At 64.5% G+C, this 17,404-nt stretch overlaps 1 protein-coding gene across 2 annotated transcripts in view; it reads left to right on the top strand.

Moving 5' to 3' along the window:
• The window catches only part of HPCAL1 (hippocalcin like 1), an 85,732-nt gene extending 68,595 nt beyond the window's left edge, over positions 1–17,137 (top strand). For both annotated transcript variants that reach the window (XM_008249835.5, XM_070069753.2), the window contains exons 3-5: positions 12,949–13,347; positions 14,120–14,225; positions 16,281–17,137. In XM_008249835.5, coding sequence (XP_008248057.1) covers positions 12,970–13,347; positions 14,120–14,225; positions 16,281–16,378 — 582 coding nt within the window. In that variant the 5' untranslated portion in view covers positions 12,949–12,969 and the 3' untranslated portion in view covers positions 16,379–17,137. The remainder of the gene's footprint in view (positions 1–12,948; positions 13,348–14,119; positions 14,226–16,280) is intronic.
• The last annotated feature ends 267 nt before the right edge of the window (positions 17,138–17,404 follow it).

The following is a 17,404-nucleotide window of genomic DNA, read 5'->3' as shown; positions in this document are numbered from 1 at the left end:
TGTGCACACACACCATCTGGTGGGCAACACGACTTGGCTCGCCTATCTTGCCAGCCGTGGACTCGGTGGAGGGACAGGTGTCGCCTCCCCAGCCTCTGCCCCAGGTCAGGACCCGTGCGAGGTGCCGAATCAGAGTCCCGTGCTCCCCCCCGTGCAGGGGACGTAAAAGGTGGTGCCTCATTCGCTCCCCACCCTGAGCCAGGTGTGAGCCCTCTGCTCTGGCCCAGACACGGCACCAGTCTCCCCATGCCGATCCTTCTTCTCCCTCCCCAAGGCTTGTCCAGCTGGCCCAGGCCAGCAGCCTGGGGGCCAACTCGGATGTTGCGTCTGTTCTCCCGTGCCCCCTTGAGTAGTCCTGGACTTGTCCGACCCCTGTGCCAGTTTTGGGGCTCTTTCTTCAAAACCCACAAGGAGGGCTCACTGGGCTGTGCTCAGGGGCCACAGAGCTGCCCTGTGGCCCCCAGATCCGCGTGTGTATGGGAGCTTCCTGGAAGGCGCGCCCACGAAGGGGGGGCGGCCCTCCTCCCTCCCTCCCTCCCTCCCTCCTTCTCTGGCTTCCTTCCTTGCTCCCATCAAACAATTGCTGTGTCTTCCTGTGTTCCAGGCATGTGCTAATTGGTCACGGGGCTGTTCCCAGCCGCACCCTGGGTAAATGGAGCCCCGCCCCATGTCCTCGGGGAAAGGGTCGGCAAAGGACGCGGCCCAGCCTGGAAGCTCCAGGACAGGAGTCCGTGGGCCCGGCAGAGGGCTGCTGCCTCCCGTCTTGCCCCCTGCCCCAGCACCCAAGCTCCGTGCCTGGCAGGGGGAGGGGGCAGCCAGTCGGTGTTGGGGGAGGAAGGAGGGAATCCGTGCCAACCCCAGCCACGTGGAGGGCGTCTTCCTTCCAGGAACCCTGGGGCTGCCCGGGCTTCCGCTTAGTAGGTGCTCAGCGAACACGCGTGGGTGACCCCTTCGGTGTGTGGGTGGTCACTGCCCACAGCCCTGCAGGATCCGGTGCGGTGGGGTAGGCGTGACCGGTCCGCGGTAAACACAGGCTCTGCCCAGGGACGGCCCGCCCCTCGCCGCTCCGCCTGGCATTTCAGCCCGCTGATGTCACTGGCTGGGAATGACTTACTGTTTGTATTTCTTTCCAGAGACGTTAAGCATGAATCAAACAGCATACGAGATGATTCCTGGTTTTCTCCTGAGTTTAAAAAAATATATATTAGGCAAGAGTTCTGGGAGCCGTGTGCTGGGCTGTAAGGGGACACCAGGCAGTCTGTGAGCGTGGCCGTGGGCAGTGCATCCCAGGGTGGACGTGGCCCTCTGGCCAGGCTGCTACGCACAGCTTCTGCTCACAGCCGCTCATCAGAGCGTGCTCCACCTCGTTCATTTAGGGACCGTGGGTTGGAGAATCAGAACTGGTTTGCTTGAAGCAGTTGCGGGCAGAGTTGCAGCTTCTGTGGTCTCCTGGGACAGAGCTGAGCAGGAGGATGCGCCCCACGCGTGGACCCCTCGCTGCCGGTCAGGGAGCGGAGCCCTTGGGTGCCTGGGCAGCCCCTGCTGGGGATGACCGTGGGTGCCTCCCTTCATGCCGGGGCCTGGTGCATGGGGATCTGGGCCAGCCTAGCGGAGAGCGGTGCAGTGCATGGGAAATGCGACCTGTATTGTTCTCCCTAAAAATGGGACATTCCTGGGAGTGAAATCCTAGTCGTTCCAGCCTGCTGTATGGGGAAGGCGCCCCTCAGGGCAGCCTGGTCCTGACCGGGCGCCCGCCCGCGGGGAGCAGAACAAGGGCTGCACACTGGTGGGGGGCAGCCTGTGTGTGCATGTGTATGTCATAGGGTGTGTGTATGTGGTGTTGAGTGTGTGTGTGTGTACTGGCAGGTGTGTGTGTGTGTGCGCACTGGCTGGTGGGTGTGTTCATGCTGATGTGCACGGGGTGTGTGTGTATATGTGTACTGGCTGGTACGTGGGGGGTACTGGCTGGTGAGTGTGTGTGCGCGTGCGTACTGGCTGGTGGGTGTGTTCATGTTGATATGCATGGTGTATGTGTGTGTATACGTGTACTGGCTGGTACGTGGGGGGTACTGGCTGGTGAGTGTGTGTGCGTGTGCACTGGCTGGTGGGTGTGTTCATGCTGATGTGTATGGTGTATGTGTGTGTATACGTGTACAGGCTGGTGTGGGGGGGGTACTGGCTGGTGAGTGTGTGTGCACGTGCGTACTGGCTGGTGGGTGTGTTCATGCTGATGTGTACGGTGTGTGTGTGTATGTGTGTGTATATGTGTACTGGCTGGTATGTGGGGGGTACTGGCAGGTGTGTGTGTGTGTGCACTGGCTGGTGGGTGTGTTCATGCTGATGTGCACGGTGTGTGTGTGCACATAACAAGCCCTACCAGAGCAGCCTCAGGGTGCACGGAGCTGACCTCCCAGCTCTTCGCAGGGCGTGGGGCCCCCGGGAGAGCCCACCGTGCCTCCAGCAGCCGCTGCGCTCGCTGACCCTCTCGAAACGAGCCAACATCCCCTTCCCGTGGTCCACAGGCTGGCCAGGGGCACCTGGCACGGGGGTGGGACCTCCGGCCTGCTGGGCCCGTGCGAGCTGCCGCAGGCCCCGCCCTGTGCCCCCAGCCTCTGCTGCTGCCTCCTCATTTCCCTTTGGAAACCGGGGATTGGACGGCACTGACCCGCCCCGGCTGCACGCGAGATCCCAGGCCCTGCCCACCGGGCCATGAGGACTGGGGGATGCGTTGGTTGGTTTGTTGGTTGGTTTGCAAAGATAGATTTAAACAGTTAAAAGCAGAGGGAGAGAGAGAATCTTCCATTCGCTGGTTCACTCCTCAAATGGCTGCAACAGCCAGGGCTGGGCCAGGCTGAAGCCAGGAGCTGGGGGCTCCATCCAGGTCTCCCTGTGGGTGGCGGGGGCCAAGCACTTCCACCACCATCACTGTCGCCCAGGGTTCCTGTTCACAGGAAACTAACAGAAGCGGAGGAGCCAGGGCGTGAACCAAGCTCTCAGGTAGGAGACGTGGGCATCCGAGGCAGTGGCCTGGCCCGTGGCACCACCACGCCCGCCCCTGCTGGTCGTGCCAGCCAAGATGGGTGTGGCAGAAGGGGCCGTCCCCGGCCGCACTCTGGCTGGAGCTGTCCCTGAGCTCCCCGAGGGTGCCCAGCGTGCCTTTCTGCGTCTACACTGCCTGGAGTTTTCACGTCCTCGGGCGGCAATTTCCCTGTCCCCTCACAGCCACACAGTCAGATCCACGGGCAGGGAGCAGTACTGCGTTCCAGGGCAGGAAAACTGGTGGAAGTGAAGAGACAGCCAACCCCGGGCAGCTGGCAGGAGACCCGCCTGGGCCCCGTGCTGGCCGCACAGGCCGGCGCAGACACAGCCTCCGACCTGACTGTGGCCCCTGGAGCTGGCAGGCTGGCCCCATTTGGCAGGGGTGCAGGCAGAGGCCTGCTGTGGAGTGCTGAGACCGGGCAGTGTGACTTCCTGTGTGCAGCCCCGCCTCCAGGGCCCGGCTCTGCACCCCCCCCTTCCCCCGAGGGCTGCCCGGCCTGCCATGTCTCCACCAGGGTGTGCCGGGCGCTGGCCTCTGGCTGGGGGACGCTGAGTCACTGGCCACACGGGGCCAGCCTCACGGGCGCAAGCCTGCCCCCTTGTCCTCTGGGCGAGGGCTGTTGCTCACATCCTGGCCGGCAGCGTCGCTGTGGAATGAGGCTGTACTCTGCCCCCTGATGGGTGGCCACTTGGGGTCACCCGCAGCTGGCCACAGAGCTTACTTGGGGGTGACCGGAGCTGGTGAGCGAGCCCCTCCTTGGAATGTAGACGGCCAAGCCAGCGGGGCCTCCAACTCCGTGTAGAGGCTGGCAAGGGGGCAGCGCCAGCTTCAATTGCCCTTCTTTGGGATGTGCCGTGGCCCCGAGAATAGGAAGTTGGGGGTTCATGTGCCTGTTTCTCCTTTGGAGGGGCTGTTGCGTGACTGCCCGGGCATGGGGTCCCCAGGGCCCTCCGGGTCCTTGGGGACGGTCACTGTTGGCAGCAAGCCCCCGCCTCCCCACCCCTCCCGGCCGCTCCCCGGGCCCTCTCCCGCTGTGACGCCATCAGCACGCTGGCCTGCTCGAGCCACGCTGCCCGAGGGGTGCATGGGACGCTGTCACTGCTCCCCTGGGGGGGTTTGAGGGCTGCAGGCCACGGGGCGCTCTGCCTCCCCGCCCTGCCTTGTGCTGTCCCCTGCGTCCACCCACCTTGGGAGCACGGAGCTCACACGTGATGGGCATAGGGGGCTTCTGCCTTCAGAACAACCTGGAGGGGGTTGTTTGGGTCCAGCCTCTGCGTCTGTCTCCGGTGGCGCTGGCCGGCTCTGAAAGGGAGACCCCACCCACCCACCCAAAGCGTCCACCTTCCCGTCCCCTGGCCTGCCCGCCCGCTTCCTGCCTCTCTCCGCCGGGCTCCAGGTCAAGGCACAGTCAGGCTGTTGAGTAGCCGGGGATGCACGCCTGGGGGGGGAGGGGCAGCGAGCTTGGCTGGACCTCTGCTGCACCTGCTCCTGCGCCGGCAGATGGAGCTTCCCAGAAAACCAAGTCTGAACGCACCTCTCCGGACCTTCAGACCCGAGCAAGACAGCTTGTCCCCTCGGGTCCCTGTGTTCCACCCCGCAGCCCCGACGCTGGGGGAGTCGTGTGATGTCAGAGCAGGAAAGAGCCGGCAAAAACCCACCCAGCCCCTCGCTTGTCCGTCAGCCACGGCATCTAACTTCTGATGCGGGACTGGTCACCCAGTGTGTGCCAGCCCGTTACCGTGGTGGCCAGAGGAGGCAGGCGGTCGTTAAACAGATAAATGCGGTGTCAGGTGGTGGGGAATGCTGGGGCACGGGACAGAGCGTGGGACCAGGGCGTGAAGGTGGTGCTGTGAGGCGGGCTCCCCGGAGGAGGAGGCGCCCCGGTGAGGCTGGTGGGGGGAATGAACCCGGCAGATACTGAAGGGGAGGAAGAGCAGACAGGCTGAGGGATTCCTCCGTCGTGCCAAGGCCCTGAGGCCGGAAGCCCAGGCTGGACGCACGAGGCAGCCTCCCTGTTGGGGTGACTGAGGTCCCCTCTGTCCTGAGAACTCAGGGTGTCATGAGGGAGAGAGACAAGGCTGCGGCCACGATGAAGGTCCTTCTAGAATGCCGGGGGTTGGACCGCACAGCGGAGGGCAGCGTGGGGCTGGGAGGCGCAGCCCCGAGGAGCGGCGGGGACGCTGGGGTTTGGTGGTAGAGTAGGAGTTTGCCTGAGAGCAGGAGCCAGCGCACCGCACGGGCGGGTGAGCCGGTGTGTGCAGAGGCTCAGGGGAGGGGCACGCCCGTGTGTTCCTCTTCTTGGTGCTGTCGCGGTGCAGGAGTTTGCTCGGTGACTTCGTACTCTTCCCCGGCCTCGCGGAGGGCGTTTCCACCTTGGGAGAGTGGAAAGGGAGCAGCCCAGGACAGGGAGGGGTCCTGTGCCTTGCTTGGCCTCTCCCCGCTTCTTTTGCATTTTAGGGCTTTGAGGCGTCTTGGGGAAGTGCAGCTGCAGGGACCTGGTGCAGAGCCGGGAGGGTCTCCACCGGCCGTGCCCATGCGGCAAAGCTTCCAGGAGAGCCCCGGCAGCCGCCGAGGTCGGTGGGCTGGCTTTGGACCCAGACGCGCCCCGTAGCTGTCGAGTGCCCTCTTGCACCAGGTCTGACTCAGGGAGTCGGCTGTCACCCTCCAACACCTGCCCCCTCGCGGGGATCAGACCCGGGTCCGCAGCACAGCGGGGCCCCTCTGCTGAGCAGAGCGCCTGCTGCGCCCCTGGGGAATTGTGAAGTGCCGACGCGTTGCCCTGCACCAAGAGGGAAGCCAGCCAAGGACGCCACAGGGTGTTAGCAGCCTGATGTGCCTGGTGTCATCCACTTAGTATTTTTTTTTTTTTTTGACAGGCAGAGTGGACAGTGAGAGAGAGAGACAGAGAGAAAGGTCTTCCCTTGCCGTTGGTTCACCCTCCAATGGCCGCTGTGGCCAGCGCACCGTGCTGATCCGATGGCAGGAGCCAGGTGCTTTTCCTGGTCTCCCATGGGGTGCAGGGCTCAAGCACTTGGGCCATCCTCCACTGCACTCCCTGGCCACAGCAGAGAGCTGGCCTGGAAGAGGGGCAACTGGGACAGAATCCGGCGCCCCGACCGGGACTAGAACCCAGTGTGCCGGCGCCGCAAGGCGGAGGATTAGCCTAGTGAGCCGCGGTGCCAGCTCTACTTAGTATTTTAATACAACCTCAAACCAAGCTCTGAACGGGAGCCCCAATGCCTGCCACGCCCACTGTCCCTGCAGCCATGTTTGCCATCTCCCGTGCAATCGGGGTTGAGAAGTTGTAGATTTTGTATTACCATCTGCATATTAGACCGTCAGGTGCAGTGTGTGTGGTTCACTGCGGATGTGCACACACGTGGCCAGGTGCTCCCCAGCGGCACGTGGCTTGCAGACAGAGCAGCCCCAGCTTACAGATGGAGAAACTGAGGCACACGTGACCACGGCAAGGTGCAGCGGCAGGGGGTGAGGTCAGGAAGCTGGGAGGCGGGGTCTCAGAGCTGGGAGCCTGGGGAACCTGCCCAGTGCTGCCCTCTGGTGTCCAGTGAGCTGCCTCTTGCACAGCCCCGCGTTCCGCTGCCCCCTGCACCCTATGGGATGGGTTGAGCTTGGCTGCCTAGAGGACAGCGCTCCAGGAGAAAGACAGGGCCTGGGGCCAGGTGACGAGGAGCACAGCCCAGTCACTGGCCCGTGCTCCGGCCGCCTGCCACCTTCCTGTTCAGAACAGGCTGTCATCCCGAGCCGGCCCGAGCCGTGGATGCCTTGAAGTTCAAATTCACCTGCAACGCCCCTGCAGCCTTGTCGGGAGCCTGGGACTTTGATCAGGAGTCCGCCTCTCCCGCCTCCCCTGTCTTCCCTGCCAGTGTCTCCAGGCACGCTTTGGAGATCGGCCCGATCAAGCGCTGTGCAGGAGGGGAGGAGACGCCGCCAGCTGCCGTCCGCGCGAGCTGTGGTTAATGGGACGTGCGCGCCCTGGGCTCCCGTGGGCCTCCCCGCGCCGCTGTTGGAACTCTGCCGAGAAGGCTTTCATTTGCAGGTTCTGCCGCCTGTGGGTTCATGTTGTCACAAGGCTCCCCAAGTGGCGTTTGCATTTGCTTTACAAGGTAGCCCATTAAGAACAATAGCAGTAACTGAGACAGGTGTCGGTGCCACCTTAGCTCCCTCCGCCGCTGTCGGTGGCCGTGAATGAAATGTCGACAGCGACGCTCCCTCCTGGAAGGCTGGTGCCTATCTGCTCCGAGCCCTGCCTGAATCTGAAGCCCTTGAAGCCAGGCAGGAGCCGGCTGTGCCCTCAGATAGGCCGGCTCCCCCGGGACCCCCGCCCCCCACCCTGCCCTCCTGCTCCAAGATGGAAGACAGATCTGTGATAAATGGAGCCGGGGTGGCCGGTGCTGCCGAGCGGCGTGATTGCCGATGGCCACCTTTGCAGGAGGTCCTGCTTCCCAGACAGCTCCTCGGCTCATTAATAACGGGTCAGCTCCGCCAGCCGCCCCCGCCCGTCCTCGGCGGGCTCAAACGGGGCTCTTTGTGCTCGGATGTCAGGAGGCCTTTGTTAACGCACTCCTGGCCCGGCCCATCGCAGTGCGTGAGTGACGAGGCCAGGCCGGCGGTGGCTGTCTTTGGCATTCATGGGATCCATTTAGCGACTCCAAGGGAGTGGTGGTGGGAGGCCATCTTGTGATGCAGGAGCAGCTGGGAGCACCTGCTGGGAGCACTACTGGCCGGAGGCGGGCACGGCACAGCCAGGGGGGGGCAGGCTCCACTCTGGCACCCCGGCCCACAGCCCACACGGCCCCAGGAGGCCTCTGCTGCAGATAACACCCTCTCCACACAGCAGGGCCGAGCCAGACCCCACCTCCCAGCTCCTGCACCCCTGCCCCGGCCCCCTGCTCATGGGGCGGGGCTCGGGGGCCTCCAGGAGCCTTTGAAAGCTTCCTGGTCATTCTGGATGCCCAGGGACCCCCGGGGGATGGTCCGTTCCTCCTGGGATCCCTACCCCACCTGGCCGTCCTGTCCCGTCCTGTTGGCACCTGTGCCGTGAACAGCCCCAGGAGCTGGGGCTCTGCCTTCTGCCCGCCCGCTGCACACCCAGCCCAGCCCCAGGTCCTCAGGACAAGCTGGGCTCCCGGTTTCTCTGAGAACGAGCCTCTGGAGCCCTGTGCGGGTCTCGATCGTGGCTGGCCCCTGGGGTGGGGGCCGGCTGGGGGCTTTCTGCATAGGAGAGAGCGACGTTCCTTTACATTCCCCATTCTCTGTTGGTTCTGCCCCTGCTTCCCCAGCCTGTGGCTGCCTTGTCCAGTCTCTCCAGGGAGTCCCTTGGGTGTGGAGGTGTGGCGGCGGTCACATGACTCCGGGGCCAGGGGCTGCGCCCCGCATTGGCCCCGGGCAGCACAACAGAAAGATGCGTTTCCTGGTCGCGTGCAGGGGGTGTGGCGTTGGGGAGGGGAGGGCTCTACTCCAGGCATCACTTAGCCCGTCCTCCCTCCTCCCTCCCATAGCCTTGCCCAGCTGGGCTTCCCCGGAGTTCAGCCCCAGTGCCCCGCGGCAGCCACTGCGGCGCCATCTGCAGGAGGACTGGGAAAAGGGCACTCCAGGGAGGCGCTGTGGGCTGCGCTTCAGATCAGGAAGTCTGGCGGGGACCTGCTGGAGGGTCTGTGCCGACCGGGCCTCCCCGGCTTCTCTGCACCCAGCTGCAGGCAGCAGACAGAGGGTAGAGCAGGGTGGTGGAGGGGCCCAGCTGGAAGGGGTGGGCATCACCATCCACATCCCATTGTCCAGTGCGGTCACGTGGCCCAGGGGCTGCAAAGGAGGCTGGGAAATGTAGTCCAGCCTGTGACCAGGAAGAAGGAGCAGGGAAGAGATGTGGAGGTGAGCTCAGGCCGGCTTCCTTGCCGGACAGCCTGTGACGTCACCACACCCTGTAGAGCTGGAGGGTGACCCTGTCCCCACTGCCGTGCTGGCCCCACACTGCTGGACTGTGCAGCCTGCGAGCCCCGCTGAGCTGGGTGGAGTGGCAGCGTCTCCACCTGGGGCCTGACCTGGCTGCAAGGGGGCAGGACGCGAGGGCGTCTTGTGTCCTCTCGCACTGGAGGTTCTCAGGCCCCAGGGCACCGGCTGGCCTGCGCCTCCCTCCTCAGGCCCTCTCTCAAAGCCGTGGGGTGTGGCTTCCCTCCGCCCTGCTCGGCCATCACCATGCCCCGTGCACTTTTCGCTGTGTGTTGGCCTTGGGATCATGGCCGGGCCGTGAACATGGCCTAGGAGTTCTGTTTCTTGTTGGGGGTGGAGGTTCCCTTTCAGGAGACATTCTACCACGCTGGGGTCCCAGCACCCTCGGCCTCCACGTTCCCCGGTCCAGATGAGGGCTCAGATCAGCCGGTGTCAGGCTGTTGTCAGCACGGCCCTTTCTTCTTCCCTGAGATCGGATGAGAACAGACGCCAGGGTTGCTGTGTCCGTGCTGGGTCCCTCACCCCACTCCCATCCTGCGGACTCCCCAGTGGAGGAAGTCCCCTGGGGTTCGGCGTGGCCTCGGGCCTCTCTGATGCCGACGCGCTCGGATCCCCCCTCGCATCCCCAGAGGGGCTCTCCCGGCTCTCCTGGAACACCAGCCTGGTCAGAGTCATCCCCAAAAGCAGGTGTGTGCAGATGTGTGTACGTGTGCAGGTGTGAATGCATGCAGCTGTGTATGTGTGCAACTGTGTACGTGTGCAGGTGTGTGTATGTGTTAAGGTGTAGGTGTGTGTGCAGGTGTGTGTACGTATGTAGGTGTGTGCAGGTGTGTGTACATATGTAGGTGTGTACATGTGTGTGCAGGTGTGTGTATGTAGGTGTGTGTACATGTGCAGGTGTATGTGGGTGTGTGTACATGTGCAGGTGTGTGTACATGTGTGGGTGTATGTATGCAGGTGTGTGTACGCGTGCAGATGTGTGTACATGTGCAGGTGTATATATGTATGCAGGTGTGTGTATGCGTGCAGGTGTGTGTGTGCAGGTGTGTGTACGCGTGCGGGTGTGTGTACCTGTGCGGGTGTGTGTACCTGTGCGGGTGTATGTATGTATACAGGCATGTGTATGTGTGCAGGTGTGTGTATGCAGGTGTGTATACGAGTGCAGGTGTGTGTACATGTGCACAGTGTCCATGCCAACAGCAAGAGCTCCCTGTCGGCTGGTGGAAACCCCTGCTCCTGCTCCTCCAGGCCCCGCCGAGGTTTGAGAAGGGGGCGCTGGGGCCCACGTGGGAGGAACCGGGCAGGCCGGGGCTTCCCTCCGCACGGCGCACCCGCCCCTCCCCTCCTGCGCCTGGCGCTCCCATCTGTGAACGTCCATCATTTCAGGCAGCGAGAGTGGCACTTCGGGGCGTCTGTGAGGACGGAGCCCAAGCCCACTGGGGCAGATGGGGAGCTTCTCTCTGGCGCCGATTGGCTTTCGGTGAGCTGACGCCAGCAGCAGCGACCCCGAGCCTGCAGGGTCCGAGAGTCGGGGCAGAAATGCCCGTCAGGCAGAGGAGGTGCCATGAGCCCACAGTGGTGGCCGGTGATGGCTGTGAGCCTGCCGCCTGCCCCGGGCCAGCCTCCCCGCCTGGGCGGGGAATCTGTCCTCCTCGCTCTAGCTTCTGGGGGCCGTGGGGCCCTGTCCTTGTGTGTCTGCCAGTGGGGTCCCATCTCCCCTGCTTTGAGGACATAGCCATGGTGGACGAGGGCCCGTCCTAATGACCTCTTCTTAACTCAGTCGTCTGCAGCGACCCTGTTTTCAAATGAGGTCAGGTTCACGGGCACCGGGAGGGGACAGAATCCAGTCTGGAGGCTGGGTGTGCCGAGGACACGGAGCTGCCGCCGGGGGGGGGGGGGGGGCGGGCGCTGGGCCCTGTGCCACCCTGGGGACCCAGCCCTGTCCACTCGGAGGGAGGCCTTCTGTGTGTGGTGCTGGCCTGGGGCCCTCAGAGGTGGCCCCGGGGCTGGCACGGGAGCAGTCACAGCGAGGCTGGAGGCCCTGGCCGCCTCCTGGTCACTTCTCCTCTCCTGCCAGCCATCTTTGAGGCATTACATTTTTTTTTTATTGTTTTTATTTTTTGACAGGCAGAGTGGACAGTGAGAGAGAGAGACAGAGAGAAAGGTCTTCCTTTGCCGTTGGTTCACCCTCCAATGGCCGCCGTGGCCGGCGCGCTGCGGCCGGTGCACCGCGCTGATCCGATGGCAGGAGCCAGGAGCCAGGTGCTTTTCCTGGTCTCCCATGGGGTGCAGGGCCCAAGCACCTGGGCCATCCTCCACTGCACTCCCTGGCCACAGCAGAGAGCTGGCCTGGAAGAGGGGCAACTGGGACAGAATCCGGCGCCCCGACCGGGACTAGAACCCGGTGTGCCGGCGCCGCTAGGCGGAGGATTAGCCTAGTGAGCCGCGGCGCCGGCCGAGGCATTACATTTTGATTCTCACATCCGCCCTGGTCTTGTTACGTGGAAGTCCCCATGGCCAAGTCCCCAGGGCTCCGCTGAGCTGACAGAGGGCTGGGTGGGGGTGGAGGTGGGGAGGGGCTCTTCTTACTCCTCCGAGGGTCAGGGGCTGGGGTGGGGGCTGGAGAGGCTGGCCTCAGCACCTGCTGCCCTGCACCCCACCTCTCCCCTCACTCTGCACCCTTGGCAGCAAACCGAGGGGCCAGTTGTGCCAAGACTGGCACCTCCCACTTTGTAGGCCCAACTTACAGACAGCAGGGGGCGGGGCAGGCTTCCAGGTGTTCCCTGGACCGGGGAGGAGCCGGAGAAGGGAGGGCTCTGTGTCCGAGGACTGGAGGCTGGGGCCGGTGTGTCTGTGGGTGTTCATCAGCATCTTAAAGTCGCAGGTTTGCAGTCAAGGCTGAGAGGCGCCGGCCCAACCCCGGCTGCTCCCTGAGCCCTTCCCGGGGCGGGGGTGGGGTGGGGTGGGGGTCCGAGGCGCGGACCGATCCGTGCCCCTGTGTTTTTCTTCACAAATGCCGGCAGACTGTGTGCTGTTGTCGCCACACAAAGATCCATCTGGAAGATGACTTCTTACCCGTGCCCAGCGCTGGGGCTCGGGGTCGTCGGGGTCACAGCCAGCGCTGCGTGGGTGGCGTGTCCCGGCGTGGGATTGCTGTGTGTAGGAAGCTGCCCTGGGCAGAGGCTGCACACGGGACGGGATGCTTGGTGTGTTACTTCCGGCTGTAGAGATGGGTGAAAACAAAGCGCTCACGTGTGAACCAATCCACCTGGGAAGGAGGCTGCAGCGGAGGAGGGGGGAGTGGGGAGGGGGACCCCCACCCCCACCCCCACGCGCGCCGGGCAGCATTCATAGATGCAGAAACAGCTCCAAAGCCTCACTCACTGCGGCTTAGTTGGGAGGCCCTCCTGCCAGGCTTCGGGAGTCTCACGTAAGGCTGGAAGCAGCGTGTGGTCTCCCCTAAAAGGGAACCATCCAGGACAAAGGCGGAGGTGGGTGGGCGCTTGAGAGCGAGGTTTCTTCCAACCTCTGCAGCTTAGCCCCGGGCAGCCGGGTCCGTGCACCTCCTCCGTCTCGCCACTAGAGGGCGTGCGTGCGGCCCCCCTGTTGGTGGGGGCAAAGGGTGGCCCCCAGCGTGCGAGCTCGGGGCCTGCGGGGCCTGCCCACGCACGGCACAGGGCCGGAGGGGGCGCGGCTCAGCCCCTGCCCACGGCACAGGGCCGGAGGGGCCTGCCCACGCACGGCACAGGGCCGGAGGGGGTGTGGCTCAGCCCTTGCCCACGGCACAGGGCCGGAGGGGGCGTGGCTCAGCCCTTGCCCACGCACGGCACAGGGCCGGAGGGGGCGCGGCTCAGCCCCTGCCCACGCACGGCGCAGGGCCGGAGGGGGCGCGGCTCAGCCCTGCTCCGGGCTGGCGGCGGCTGACGGCGGCTGTGTTGCAGGTGTAGCCGCCGCCGGGCGCCATGGGCAAGCAGAACAGCAAGCTGCGGCCCGAGGTGCTGCAGGACCTGCGGGAGAACACGGAGTTCACGGACCACGAGCTGCAGGAGTGGTACAAGGGCTTCCTCAAGGACTGCCCCACCGGGCACCTGACCGTGGACGAGTTCAAGAAGATCTACGCCAACTTCTTCCCCTACGGCGACGCCTCCAAGTTCGCCGAGCACGTCTTCCGCACCTTCGACACCAACAGCGACGGCACCATCGACTTCCGGGAGTTCATCATCGCGCTGAGCGTGACCTCGCGGGGCAAGCTGGAGCAGAAGCTCAAGTGGGCCTTCAGCATGTACGACCTGGACGGCAACGGCTACATCAGCCGCAGCGAGATGCTGGAGATCGTGCAGGTGCGGGCCCGCGGCCCCCACCCGGGGCGGAGACGACCCCCGACCCCCCACCCCCCACCCTCCCGCGGCAGGGCAGTGGCGTTCCCAGCCCCCACCCGGGGCGGAGACGACCCCCGACCCCTGACCCCCGACCCCCCACCCCCCACCCTCCCGCGGCAGGGCAGTGGCGTTCCCAGCCCCCACCCGGGGCGGAGACGACCCCTGACCCCTGACCCCCCACCCTCCTGCGGCGGGGCGGCAGCGTTCCCAGCCCCCACCCGGGGCGGAGAAGACCCCCGACCCCTGACCCCCGACCCCCGACCCTCCCGCAGCAGGGCGGCAGCGTTCCCAGCCCCCACCCGGGGCGGAGACGACCCCCGACCCCCGACCCCCCACCCTCCTGCAGCGGGGCGGGCGGGCGGCGGCTTCCCCCTGGCGCTGGGCGGGGGCTCCCAGCTCTTCCCTCCCCTCCGAGCTGGGCCAGGGCGGCGGCTCCGGAGCTGCAGGCGGGCTGACCGCGTGCGTATCCTCGGCCGGCGTTCCCAGCCCCCACCCGGGGCGGAGACGACCCCTGACCCCTGACCCCCCGCCCTCCCGTGGCGGGGCGGGTGGGCAGCGGCCCCCTGGCGCTGGGCGGGGGCTCCCAGCTCTTCCCTCCCCTCTGAGCTGGGCCAGGGCGGCGGCTCCGGAGCTGCAGGCGGGCTGACCGCGTGCGTATCCTCGGCCGGCGTTCCCAGCCCCCACCCGGGGCGGAGACGACCCCTGACCCCTGACCCCCCGCCCTCCCGTGCAGGCCATCTACAAGATGGTGTCCTCTGTGATGAAGATGCCCGAGGACGAGTCGACCCCCGAGAAGCGGACGGACAAGATCTTCAGGCAGATGGACACCAACAACGACGGTAGGGGATGAGGGGTGTGTGCGTGTGTGTGTGTGCCCATGCATGATTCCGTGTGTGACGCCATGTGCACGTGTGTACACGATGCTGCATACATGTGTGATGTGTGTGCACGTGTGATGTGTGCACGTGTGTGATACAAGTATGTGTGTGATGCTGTGTACACGTGTGCCTGTGTGATGTGTGTGCACGTGTGTGATGTGTGCATGTGTGATGTGTACATGTGTGGTTGTGTGCATGTGATGTGTGTGCATGTGTGGTGCCGTGTGCATGTGTGTGATGCAAGTGTGTGTGATGCCGTGTGCATGTGTGTACACGATGCTGCATACATGTGTGATGTGTGTGCACGTGTGATGTGTGCACGTGTGTGATACAAGTATGTGTGTGATGCTGTGTACACATGTGCCTGTGTGATGTGTGTGCACATGTGTGGTGCCGTGTGCATGTGTGTGATGCAAGTGTGTATGTGTGATGTGTGTGCACATGTGTGATGTGTGCATGTGTGTGATGCCATGTGCATGTGTGCATGTGTGTGATGCAAGTGTGTATGTGATGCTGTGTACATGTGTGTCTTGTGTGATGTGTGCACACATGTGATGTGTGTGCACGTGTGTGGTGCCGTGTGCATGTATGTGATGCAAGTGTTATGTGATGCTGTGTACATGTGTGTCTTGTGTGATGCGTGCACACGTGTGATGTGTGTGCACGTGTGTGGTGCCATGTGCATGTATGTGATGCAAGTGTGTATGTGTGATGCTGTGTACATGTGTGTCTTGTGTGATGTGTGTGCACATGTGTGATGTGTGCATGTGTGATGCTGTGTACATGTGTGGTTGTGTGCATGTGATGTGTGTGCACATGTGTGGTGCCGTGTGCATGTGTGTGATGCAAGTGTGTGTGATGCTGTGTACATGTGTGTCTTGTGTGATGCGTGCACACGTGTGATGTGTGCGTGTGTGTGATGCCGTGTGCAGTGTGATGCTGTGTGCGTGTGCACATATGTGTGGGTATACATGCATATGTGCACACACATGCAGTGCTGTGGCTGGCGCAGATGGGTTTGGGACACTCCCTGTCCCCTCTGCAGCTTTGTGGCTTCCCTGCGGCGGCCCGCTCTGTGCCCCATCTGGGGTTCAGAGCCAGGGACACCTTCAGGCACCTCTGAGTGGAGCCTCTCCCCTCAAAACCCAGGGACGCCCTGTCCCCCTGTCTGCGAGGCCCCCTGGGTGCGCTGCAGGAGGGCGCGGGGGTCCTGGAAGCTGGGCCGGCCTGCCGCTCTCACTGTGAGCTGGGGGCCTCCCCGGGTGGCCCAGGAGCGCTCTCAGGCTGCGGCATTGCTGCCCCGGCTGGGGACAGTGACCATGAGGGTGCACACAGCTTTCTGGCCTGGCCCAGCAAGGGGGGGGCGCCGTGGGACTCGGGTTCTGTGCCTCTCGTGGGCTGTGTGCAGTGCAGCCCCGGAGCCAGGCGGAGCCGTTGTGAAGCACAGGGAGGCGGGACCCTGAGGCACACAGCCCGGCTGGGAGTGCCTGGGGTCGTGCTGTCGCCAGTGCCCATCGGAAGGCAGCAGACCATGGCTCAGGTCCTCGGGTCCCTGCCACCCACATGGAACCCTGGGCTCCTGGCTTCGGCCTGGCCCAGCCTCGTCTGCTGGGGGCATCGGGGAGTGAACCAGCAGATGGAGACCTCCGCGGAGGCTGGAGGCTTGGAGCTGCAGGCAGACAGCGCGCGTGGCAGCTGAGGGCCCATGGCTGCCCACGGAGTACCCACCCGGGTTGCCTGTGGGTTAGACCCAATACCACGCTCTTGCTGGACTAAGCACCTGAGCACCTCTCTGTGAGCATGGGCTGAGTGCTCACCCAGGCCCGCTTGCCCCCGGGTGTGGGTGTCCTGAGGCTTTGCGGGGAGCCGCAGAGGGGCAGTGTGCAGCCTGGGGGCCATCCAGCCCCAGACGAGCTGGAGAGTGGGACCCGCGGGGCCCGTGCCTGACCCGGGCGCCGTGCCCATGCCCCGTGGACCCTCTGGCTAATCCCAGTGTCTCCCGACTCTGTCCCGCAGGCAAACTGTCCCTGGAAGAATTCATCAAAGGTGCCAAGAGCGACCCGTCCATCGTGCGGCTGCTGCAGTGTGACCCCAGCAGCGCCAGCCAGTTCTGAGGGAGGGGCCGCCGCACGCCGCCAGGGAGCCCGGCTCGCTCGCCGCTCCAGCTTCGCTTGCCAACGTGGCTGCCTCCGCCGTCACTCCCGCGCTGCCGGGACTGCGACCACGGCTCTGGCCCGGCCCTGCCGGCTGCACCTCCCTCCTCCGATGGCCCTCGCGGTGTCCCTCGCCTCCCGCCCCGCCCTGTCCCTTCCAGGGCTGCGATTCCGGGAGGGTTCCAGTGTTCTCAGCTCCAGGGCGTGTCCGGTGCACAGGCAGCACGGACACAGGCAGGCAGCACTGGTCATGACCGAGCGAGGGCGCCCAGGCTCAAGGTGACGTCGCAGGTGCCTGGGGGCGAGGTGGGGGCGGGGACAGAGGGAGAGCAGATAGTGAGCCCCTCCCGTGCATGGCTGCGTCCACCCTGCTGGTCCTCCCACCAAAACCACTTGCACGCCTGTATGCCGCCGTCTCCTTCCTTTTCGTCCCTAAGTTAGCCGTCTGGTGAAGTGAAGCGTCACGTGTAGGTCCGTATTTAATGCCTCCGGTGGCCTTTGACGCGTGGTCCCCCTCGTGGCCTGTGATCCCTCGAGCCTGGTTGTGTCGTGGTGTGTATGCATCGTGCAGCTGCCCGTCGCGAAGGGAAATGCATGCCCAGAGCCATGGCGATGCCGCTGTCCCGTCACGAGCACAAGCATCCGTGTGTGGTCTGTCTTCCTCGTGGATTGGTCTGGCATTTCCAGCGTTCAAAATGATCAAATAAACGGATTCTCCGAGTTTTGGTGTCTGCCCCGTCCTGCCGTCCCCAGGACACAAGGGGGACTTGCAGGTGTCCCGCCCGCCCGCCCCCGGCCTCTCCTGCTGTGTCTGCGACACCTGCTCTGCGGTGCCTCCCAGGAGGGGCTTGTGGAAAGAGGTGACTGTTGCCGGCATAGCCAATGGCCTTGCCCTCCTGCGCCCCTCCATCCGGGGTTTGACCAACAGGGTAGGAGAGTCTTGTTCCAAGGGAGGACAAGCGACATCCCGGCCTCTCGTCCTGGCCT

Source organism: Oryctolagus cuniculus, chromosome 2, assembly GCF_051225735.1.
Source record: "Oryctolagus cuniculus isolate XC-2025 breed Fujian yellow rabbit chromosome 2, ASM5122573v1, whole genome shotgun sequence".
Taxonomy (NCBI): Eukaryota; Metazoa; Chordata; class Mammalia; order Lagomorpha; family Leporidae; genus Oryctolagus; species Oryctolagus cuniculus.
The sequence above is the reverse complement of the archived record's forward strand: the minus strand, read 5'-3'. Positions and strand labels throughout refer to the sequence as shown.